This window comes from Dermacentor variabilis, chromosome 3 (genome assembly GCF_050947875.1).
Source record: "Dermacentor variabilis isolate Ectoservices chromosome 3, ASM5094787v1, whole genome shotgun sequence".
NCBI classification, from domain to species: domain Eukaryota; kingdom Metazoa; phylum Arthropoda; class Arachnida; order Ixodida; family Ixodidae; genus Dermacentor; species Dermacentor variabilis.
In genome coordinates, this window is record NC_134570.1 from 19366905 (window position 1) to 19377500 (window position 10596).

Consider the following 10596-nt stretch of genomic DNA (forward strand, 5'->3'; position numbering starts at 1 on the left):
GCAGGTGTGATAAGTGGGTCGGTTTATGTCGGGTGATGGCAGTCGGTTGATTGTGAACTGTAGGCGCCTGCGTGTCAGTGACGCCTGACTGAAAAAGGACCGTTCGCCCAATTTTGCAGGAAATCAACGCTAAGCAAATAAGCTTACTACGGGGGAAGCTGAATGCCAAAGGCTCTCTAATGAGGAGCTTTTGGACCATTACAGGCACGATCAGTGCGCAGTGCCTTGATTGAAGCGATCTAGGCTTCTTGTTTTTAAAAGATACTGATAATTACAAGAAATGAAAGCAATGTTCCCACCAATAACTCAGTGACTTGAAAGAAAGCGCATTCACGCTCAAATATAGCTTTATAGTTGATGTATCCTGCGTATTTATTGCTTGAGAATTGATGGGGGGAACATTGGACAGAAAAATTAATGATAGCGATACGTTCTGCGGGTAGCGCCATCATGCACATAGACAACATGTCTATAAATTGTCAATTTCACCCGAAGTCGAAGCATTGAAAGCGATAGCAAGGTTTCACATCGCGCTGAAGGCGTCAGGAAGCTAACGTGCTGATGTGGTTTGCACACAGCTGCTCTGCACGAGCGCTGATGCATGCGCGCACAGCGCTCATTCAAACAGCAGAAGTCAGAACGCTGTCCCGAGTTATGCAGAGCCAATTGAGTGTAGCGTGACAATGCGTCCATAGCGCTGGGCTTCGTCGCTTTTGCAGCCAAACGCACTGCGCGTCTTTGAATATCTAACCCTCGATGCGCGAGCCGCGCATGGACTAGGCTTTGAGGGTCGCCGAGGACCACAAACTCCCGGACACCCTACGCGCTCCTGAGCCCCCTCACAAGCAACGTTGTAGAAAGGCTCAAGTAATAAATGTTTACCACCACCTGCGCGTAAGTACTGTGGAAGCACGATGCCAAACGCGCTTAATTCGACCGTCCGTATAAGTGCTATCGCAAGAATTGTCACCGTTATTTGCATTGATTCAGTCTCTTCACTAAAGATATCACCGTCCAATTGTTCGCTTTATTTTAGAACGTTTCGGCCGTTTTAGAAGGAGGCAGCCGTCTATTCGGATACAGTTACCCAGGATCTAAACCTTAGTATGTTGGCAGACGCTGACTTAAATAGCCAGGGAAGCAGTTTCACACCATTTTATTTCGGCCTCAGTTTCTCTGTTCTGTTTTGGCGCTTTTGTCTAGAGATTAACGATAAGCTTAATTCAGGGCGTTCAGTGCATCATGACGAGATTTGTCAGTGTTGTGTTAGTGCTAATAACGGATATTTGTTCTTCCCATTCGCTAGGTGCAGGATAGCAAATTGAGCGTGAAACCACCTAATGTTCCTGCTGGTCCTTCTGTTTTTGTCTTCCTTCTTTTCCCGGCTATGAGTCTTGCTTCTTCAAACGACATTTTTTTTTTAGAAAATGGTATCCGGCAGTCTTGATTCCGCACAGCTGAAACGCGTGTCAAAGGTGTTATCTGACATAGAGTTAGTTCCAGGTGGCTTTTTTCTGAAGTCGAACTAGTCCACGCAAAGGACAGTTAACTTTACGAAAAGAATCCCCTCAATGTCGTATACGTTTTTGCCGTTTAATATATCAATGGCTTCATTAATCACACGTGAACAGCCTGTTAACTACAAGTTCATGACAGATACGGAGCCCGGAAAGTAACAGTGCTGGATGGTGTCCGCCATTATTGTCGCATCTGCAAACGGAGCTGCCATCAGGTTTGTTTTGCTACAGTGAAATAAGTGTGCTGCTTACCGGCAGCTCCTTCTACAAATAAAATGCAGCTCCTGTCATATCTTAACCGACAAACGCACGTAAAATCATTGCAATCATTATAGGCCAAACATCACGCTCTTGGAAAAGGGCATGGTACTATGCAAAAGAAGTAACTGGTCGGTGAGTCAGCAACAGACGCTGACCACAGCGGTGTTTCCAGGTCTCACAGCGGGACTGGCTCCGATGTACCTGACGGAGATATCGCCGGTGCGGTACCGGGGCGCGGCTGGCACCATCTACCAGCTCGTGCTCACGCTATCCATCCTGCTGGCACAGCTGCTCGGTATCCCCCAGATTCTGGGAAACGACGAGTTGTGGCCGTACTTATTCAGTAAGTATCCATGGTTTGCACTATCCTCGTCGCGAGTGTATTCACAGGCAGAGCATTAACAACGACGGATGTAGATGTTATTGCCAACGTTTCATTTGTAAGGCAGAAATATATCCGCCCAAGAGGCAGGGAAGATATAGCTGAGGCGGCTCTTCGCGGCATCACGTGACAGATGTCACCAATTTGATCAAAGCTATACGCCAAAACATTGTCCAACACAGAATAGCAATACCGATTATAAATATGAAGTTCCTTACAGATCATTTGCGTGAGACTGTTTCACTTTACTCTTCTACGCGGTCGTACCCCACCAACATGGTGGCGCTACTGAGTTACGATGCAGATTCTGTTCGAATTAAGAGAGTAGATGCTACGTACGTATGTGGCTTTCAGCACGTCTCACGCGCATCTGTCACTCAGCAGCGCAGACGCTACGTACTTTCTGACATTCGCTGCCCCGCCACACGGAAGGACGCCGAGCTACTCGCTCAAGTAATTTGGGCGTTTCCTGCAAATTGTCTATCTAGACGTGCAAACATGAGTCCTATGTTTAGACCAGTTTTTGGTCATGTCGTGACCGTAAAATGTTAATGCTAAAGGACGGGTAGCTATTTATTCGGTCGAAATAATGCAGGAGGGTGTGCAACCCGCCGCGGTAGCCCGCTGAGCCTGTAAGCCGCTGCTGAGTTCGAAGGCGCGAGTCCAGTGCGGGCCGTCGCGGCCGCATCTCGATGGGGGCGACATGCGAGAACGCCCGTGTACTCTGACCTGGTGAAGACCGCTAGGCGGGCGAAATTCGTCTGGAATTCCTCACTACGGCGGGCCTCGTAATCATATTACGGTTTTACTGGAATGTAAAACCCCAGAATTTTTTAAAGTAATGGCACTGAAAGAAAAAGTGCGCTCAAAGCGGACGTATTATCTGCGCCGAGAAGGTCGCAGTCGCGTGCGGTGCTAAGATTGCCGGTCTTGTGGGCAATTGGCCAACATCTGACGTCCATATCTCCTCTAGCTGTGTACGAAAAAGAACACGCGACCCGAAGAAAAGAAAAGAAAATGGAAAGCGATAAACATGCTTCCTCAAGGGCATTCGCTGAAACAAAAACAACTGGACTTGGAAATTTTTAGGAATGACCGAAATCTTGTTCAGCGCTGTGTGGTTTCTCAGGTTACTCGAGTGCCGTGTGGTTTGCTTGACAAATGACGGTTTCGACAAAGCTTCAGAAATGCACTCTTCCAGTAAAAACGTGTGTTCCGGCAAGAAAATGAAAAAAAAAGAGAAAAAGAAAGGATAATTCAGATAAATAATTATAAAGGTAGTCGCTGAAGCAGACAATTGCTAGTAAACAGGAAACAATAGCCATATAATTATAGTTGCAATAAAGCTTTGGTTTTGGCTAGTTGGTTCGTTCTTTAAGTTGGCATTCTGCGCCCTCGTCGTTCTCGCGTCCATTCTTCTTCCGTGTAATTTCTCGGTGCTCTGTCTATACTTGATTATTTGCACTCGCACAAAAATAGGACCATGCACTATAAACGACATCGCCTTGGGCGGCAAACGAGTTCTGCCGTGAGCCACTCCTCACTTCACTCCTCGCAGCGCTCACTGTGGTGCCGTCGGTGCTGATGGTGGTGACGCTGCCTTTCTGCCCGGAGTCACCCAAGTACCTGCTGCTTGTGCGGGGCAGGCCTAAGCAAGCGGAGGAAGGTGAGCGGCCGTACGGCAAAGCCATCTACTTCTTAGCACGCGCGTTAATATTGTGTTTGTATTTCCTTCAGGAAGCTGCCAGAGAAAGAGAGATTTAAAAAAAGGTACTGTGCCAGGCTCGCAAATGGCAAACCTTAGTTCCTGCTTTTTTATACTTTCTGTGGGTAGAAGAATTTGTCCAAATTCTCTGTTAACGTTCCTTTTCCGTGAAGAACTGCGTTTCTTGTATTATTATTTTACCACGGCGAATCGCTGCTTATGATGTTTCGAGCAGCTCTATATAAGTGGAAGTATGTTTGGAAACTAGAATTAGAGTTAGGGTACATTTCTCGAAAAACGAAAATCCATCCAATCGCGCTGTGGTAATTTCCCAAAGCGCGCGTTACTCATCACTCTCGTACCACATGTATAGAGGAACGTAAACGATTGAGCTGTACCACTCGTTTACGCGAGGCACTGTGAAAATTTTAAGCGCTATGGCGGTGCAGATAACTTTTTTCACCATTTAAGGAGAGAGGACATCAGTAAAGGTGGGATATAACGCCTTATGAAATTATTATTTACCTGAAATTTGCTCAAACATATTTAGTTAATTGCATGATTGCCCATTTTGGAAGTGCGGAACTGAATCTGATCAGTTTTCAAGGCATGCGTCTTCAATATAAATCCTGAGACTAGCATCCATCTCATAATATTCCTCCCCACAATCTGCCACAAAATTTGCCAGTATTTTTATGTAGTCTTGTGCCGCGTGGTGTGGGGTAGACTTTGCGACTGGAGCTCGCCGAGCGTATCCAATTCTCGCTTGCGCACCCGGGACCCTTTGTTACGACTCCAAGTGCCAACGAGCCTCTTCCGCGGGGTTGCAACACTGGTCACCAACGGCTTGGTGGGGCATTTAAGAACGCGTATTCTTCCCGTCTTGGAATGCCCTATAGTCCAAGGTACGACACCTGTGTTTCTGAAGAAACCATTGAACACCTGTTGTGCACTTTCCCTCAATACGACGTCCAGCACAGATCTTTACAGACTGTCCTAAGCCGACTGGACTCTAGCAGGAAACTTTATGAAAGAAAGATTCTTGGGACCTGGTCACATCAGTCGATAGCGCAGAAAGCTATCCGCGTGCTTCTGCAGTTTTTGAGGCACACTGGCCTCAGCGACCTGTAGTAACACTGCTGCGCGTCGTGCTACGTGCCCGCCGCAGTGCTCATTCTCTCATTCTCTTCTTCTTTTCTACTTTCTATTTCCCCTTAGCCCCAGTGTAGGGTAGCAAACTGAACGCTCGTCTGGTTGACCTCCCTGATTTTCCTCCTCGCTCTTTCTCTCTCTCTTCAGACTAAATATTAACTGAGGTGCCAAATTATTTTTTGGCACGTTCACCTGAGGATTTTTTGAAAGTGATGAGAGCCCTAAAATTTTTATTATGCAGTTTTTCTGCACGACACATTTGATTAGTGGGGCAGCATGCAACTGGTTCCATTTACGAAAGTTTGCAGTTTCAGCGCATGCTCGCGACCTACTTAAACGTTAAACCTCTCTAATGTATTGCTACGGAGAGAGAGAGAGAGAGAGAGAGAGAGGCAATTAAAGGAAAGACAGGGAGGTTAACTAGAGATTATCTCCAGTTGGCTGCCCAGTACAGGGGGAGGGGGAAAGGGATGGTATGCGCATCGCTTACGCCGTGAAATTTCATCGTGAAACGTGTGCAAGCACAGACTGTTGTATCCAAGGGAGGGGACAGCATCTCCATGTTTAGAATTTCAGCTGTGCCTAGAAGGACAAATGCTGAGCAAGCCGGTTTAATTCATGGCACGGAAAGACAGGCGTACAAAACACGGATGCAAGAAAAACGAGCAGGGCAACACACAAGCCGACTCAAACATTAACTGAGCGCAAAGAATCGTGGCCCGGTTGGACGCTGTCTAACCTTTAGATGCACGGTCTGGTCTGCAAATGTTTTCCCATACATGTGGGTGGTGAAGTTCTTTTGAGACACAGGAATGTAGAAGTGTACCCTACGGTTGAGCTACGGTCGAGGCATGGCGTATCATTGTTAGCACGTGCGCAAGTCCGCCCTCAATTGTCATGCATAGAGGAATCCCAAAGCGTCACCTTTCGCGAAGTGCACGCGCGTGTTCGTGATGCCTTTACTTGAGATGCGCAGATTAGCTTTATGGCTTCCTTCATCTCTGTTTGGGCGGAGATGAAGACTGACATGCATACGAAAGCCTACGTGGATTGCGCACGTAAATGGGAGGTTTTCATCAGCGACTACACAGAGTCGCATTACATAGACTATGCGAGAAAAAGATATGTCGCGATAAGGAGCACATTCGCATGCTCTGTTATTAAGTGTAGTAAAACGAAATGTTCACGGCTTGGTACGAATTAATTTTCTTGTATATTTCAATGCGCACAGTTGACAAAGGCACAAAACAGGAACACACAGTACGAGCGCTGACTCGTAACTGACTTATTTATTTCGAAGAAAGAACAAATTAATAGAAAGAATCATAATGAAAAATGAAAAAGAAAACCTCAAAGAAATGCGCGCTCACATCTACAAGAAAATCAGGACTGCTATTAAGTACAAAGCTATGAATTTCAGTCGCCAGTCAGCGCCATTTAATTTTTTCTTTTCGTAAGCACAACGCATACTGTTGTTGCGTACTTCGACTTTTGATATCTCTCACACGAAAGTGAACGTAAAAACGAAACAGGATAAAGTGCAACTGTTGCCTCTTGTCCTTGTGTTGCTGATACAACCAGAAATAACATTCGAGAAACAATTCTATAGTTGATGTCAGCGACAGCGCTAACTCCGGGCTAACAGCACGCGCTGCCTGCTTTATTCCTCGGCAGCGCTTATCCGGCTACGTGGTACACGTGACGTAGACAAAGAGATGGCCGTCATGAAGAACGAAGCCGAGGCTGCCGAATTCGTGCCCAAGGTGAGCTCCGCTACCTGCCGCTTTAGCTGCTGCTCCCGCTCTCAAGCTGTACCTTTTGCAGGAGGACGATTGGCGTGCTGAATGGAGCGTGAAAGTAATATGTTTTGTGTTTAAAAACTATATTATGCTCACTCATGAAGCAACACCTTTACCGCAACAAAAGGTTTAGAAAAATATGTTACTTGGAGGAAGAAGGATTTGCACCGTTAGCTCTGCTGCACTTTACCACGCTACGCTGTCAGCTGTGCACGCAACCCGGACCGAAATAAAGCACTCAGCAGCACTGCGCTTATTAAGCCTGCCTTTGGCTGCGTCTTCAGCTGTCCTGGCGCATTTGAGAGGTCTTATGGCTGCACTTTCGCTGTCGTGGAGGGCTCCGTATTCGATTCCGCTGCCAATGGCTACTGCTGATGCGATTGAAAAGTTAACGCTGTGGAAAACACACAAGCTCCCAAGAGCTTTCTTGCTGACGGGTGCTCGCATAAATTTATGTGCGTAAAAAGCAAGGCAATCAAATATGCTTAAAATTTAACGGATGGTCTCCGTCAGAGTCAATCAAATGGGCTATAAATTGAAGTAAAAGCACTCACGCATATAGGGAATACGCTACTAGTGACCAAGAAGGGTGTGCTACATCGATCAATTTCTCTTTATGTAAATGAAGTTGGGGTGCTGCACTTGCTTCAGACTGCGCCATTTAGTCTCGGCATTCGCGACAATTCAAAGCTCGTTATTTCTGAGTCATGAAGGGAAAGAGTGACGTATAATTTTCACATATTGAGCTTGCGGTGGTCTCGCGATTTCTCGTGTGATTTCTTTTCGCACACCTTGGCGATCGCGACTGAAGCTTTAGAAAACAGTGACGGATGTAGCAGCCAAAGAAAAAATTTGACGTACGCGTTGCCCTGCTTGCAGTGCGTGCGGAACGGTTTTAACGCATGCAGGAGCAGACATCGCCTTAAGAGAAACTTGTCTAAATAGTTGTCTTACCATTTAGGGGCATACCTCTAGACACATAAGAGTGTTTGCCTCCTGGCCTTCCTATGATGCAGTGCTCACACGGAGGTGATACAATTTGGAAGTGATAATTTGCAATATGCCTTTCCTCTAGCTGAGTTTTCCTGGGCGCCCATTGTTTCCTATATATGTGCAGGTGACTTTGCCAGAGATGATTCGCAACGCTGCTCTTCGAGCACCGCTTATCGTCTCGTTAATGGTCATGTTGGCCCAGCAGCTGTCCGGAATTAACGCGGTGAGTTCTTCGACACTCATTATTTGACTGCACACCGGCGCATGTATTTGAGACACAAGTGTATGTACCAGGCGACTGGGGAACACCTTGCATTTGCCCGATTGTGTTTGTGTAAAATATACAAGCATGGCATCTACGTTATTCTATGTTGGAACAACCCTGCAGGGAAGGACTTATGAAACAAAGAGCGGGAGAATAAAACAGCAGAAGGACCAGTACGAGAATACCGTAGAGAATAATTTATATCTCCGTTAGTTAAGCTGTTAATTACCACACCAATTCTCTGTCTAAAATGTCATATGCATATCCACCATATGTCGAATATTTCGTTCTAGCCATTTCGCAGTTTCGTGTCATTATAGATTTTTTTTTCATGAGTTCTTTGAATACCTTTGCTTGTGCGAAAACCACAGGTTCCTACACATATCTCTTTTAGGGGAAGCTTTGTGTATTACACACACGATTTTTTCGTTCTTGGAATTGGAAATCAGTGGCAGCGAAAGTACTTTGAGCTTCATAGTGACAAGAGCACCAATTTCGTGGCGCGGCCCTCAGTTAGTGAAGTGCGGCGCCCCGTGCCGTTTCGTGCCGTTGTGCGTACGGCACTGACTTATCTACTATTCGACAAAAAGCGCCCTACATTACGGTAATCAATAAAGAGAAAATCAAACTCAGAAAATCAGAATCAATAATTACATTGCCATGTGGTTCAAGGGCGAAGACAGATTTCCGAAAAGAAGAGAGGTTACTTTTCTTTAAGCGATGTTCTCTCACCCGTTTTCGCTCTCAGTTTATCAATTCTTCGTCACAGCGTGAGTGGTGAGCTGCAAGCCTTTGCTGTCACTGATATGCCTCCGTGCGGTCGGAAGCAGTGATTGCGGAAAGGTGCAGTCACCGGCTCTGGACAAAAGAGAAACCAGAGCTCACGTTGCTTTGCTTACAACTCGCATGAAGTGGGCGCTCGAAGAAATGCAAACGGGATTTGATTCCGTGGGCGGAGCAGCCGCGATCAGTTGGGTGCACTCGTTAGGTGCGTAACGGACATCTTGGCAATGGTCAGCATTAACCCATTCGACTATGCCTAATTGTGAATTTCTATCATGTGCTCATTTTCATTTTATTTCCTTTCATTTATTTGGTTCCTTAGACAGTGTCTTAGAAGAGCTCTAGGCTAAGGGTTAAATTGCCGGACATTGCCTCGACGCCCTTTACAAGTATACCAATAAGATAGTTACGTAGTACATTGTACAGATCAACTCGCGCAAACCTCACGCAATACCATTAAAAGGCAAAAAATTCTAGAAGCATAAGAAATATCAGATATAAACACACATTGCCGTTAAACAGCGTAGCATCCCTCATTGTATTAATAAACAAGAAAATAAGCATGAGAGCGTGAGAAATGACGCACTTGTACCATAAATGTATGCATAAAATCATAATGCGGTAGTAAGAAATGAACAAAGCGAGGGCAGTTAATGCGCATATATTGATCGTAATTGAAGCACGAGGCACATCCGTAACTGTTAAAAGAAATTACGCGAAACATGTCATTTGCCGCTGCACATTTCACTGCTTGTAGAAAAAGTCTTGCCTCTTATGTAAACGACATTTTGTTGGAAATAAGAAAATTTCTAGCCACTTGTTTGAACCAGAAGAAACATTTCTTTTTTGGAAATCTGTTTTCTTTTCTAGAAGCTTTAATAATTTTATTACCTGGGAATGTAATGTTTGTGGGTAATAATTCCTTCTAATCGCCAGTTTCCATCGCTATGGCTCTTGAATAGCGTATGTTTTAGCATTTTCAAACTTGCATAGTACACTTATTTTTTTCGGGGGGGACGGAATAAGTCTTTTATAGTTTAAAGATTTCGAGTAGCCTATAGATGATTAAACCGCCGATCGAATCAGTATTTTCTTAATTCATTGAGAGCACCTGACCCCCGCTGCAGGCCATCTTCTTCTCGACGGACATCTTCAAGACGGCGGGCCTGTCGGCCGAAGGGGCCCTGCGCGCCACGCTCGGCCTGGGCCTGGTCAACGTCCTCATGACGCTGGTCTCCATGGTCGTCGTAGAACGTGCGGGCCGCCGGACACTGCTGCTCACTGGCCTCGCCGGCATGGCGCTCTGCACCGTCGTACTCACCATCACGCTCGCCCTCAAGGTGCAAACCTTCTCAGTGCAATGCCCAGAAGTGTTAACAAAACGATCATTTTCCGCAACAGCTGTCCTTGTTGGCAGGGATAAATCTGCTGACTGTGCAATTTCTTTCTGACTCATAACAATGCGCTTTGGCCAGGAACTTAGAAGACAGTCCCTCACCCTTATCACCTGTATCAACAATGTAATTTTTCAAACAATTCTATCTTGATGACGGCCGTGTGTTCCTTCAGTCGTGTTTTACACAGTCAATATTGTCGGAAATCCTTCTATGTGGCCCTACTGTGAACGCAAAAGAGCATCACCATGTGTTCCTTGCCGAAAAAGAAGTCAAGCCAAGTACTTTTTTAAACTAAGTGTCATGCTTCGCCTGCAATGACACAGGGGCACAAAGCGGAGAGAC

The 10596-nt window shown here is 45.9% G+C and overlaps 1 protein-coding gene across 1 annotated transcript in view; it reads left to right on the top strand.

Annotated features, from left to right (window-relative positions):
* The window catches only part of LOC142575233 (solute carrier family 2, facilitated glucose transporter member 1-like), a 59793-nt gene that overhangs the window by 37058 nt on the left and 12139 nt on the right, over positions 1 to 10596 (top strand). The window contains exons 4-8 of the mRNA XM_075684397.1: positions 1951 to 2121; positions 3719 to 3826; positions 6692 to 6780; positions 7934 to 8032; positions 9985 to 10197. Coding sequence (XP_075540512.1) covers positions 1951 to 2121; positions 3719 to 3826; positions 6692 to 6780; positions 7934 to 8032; positions 9985 to 10197 — 680 coding nt within the window. The remainder of the gene's footprint in view (positions 1 to 1950; positions 2122 to 3718; positions 3827 to 6691; positions 6781 to 7933; positions 8033 to 9984; positions 10198 to 10596) is intronic.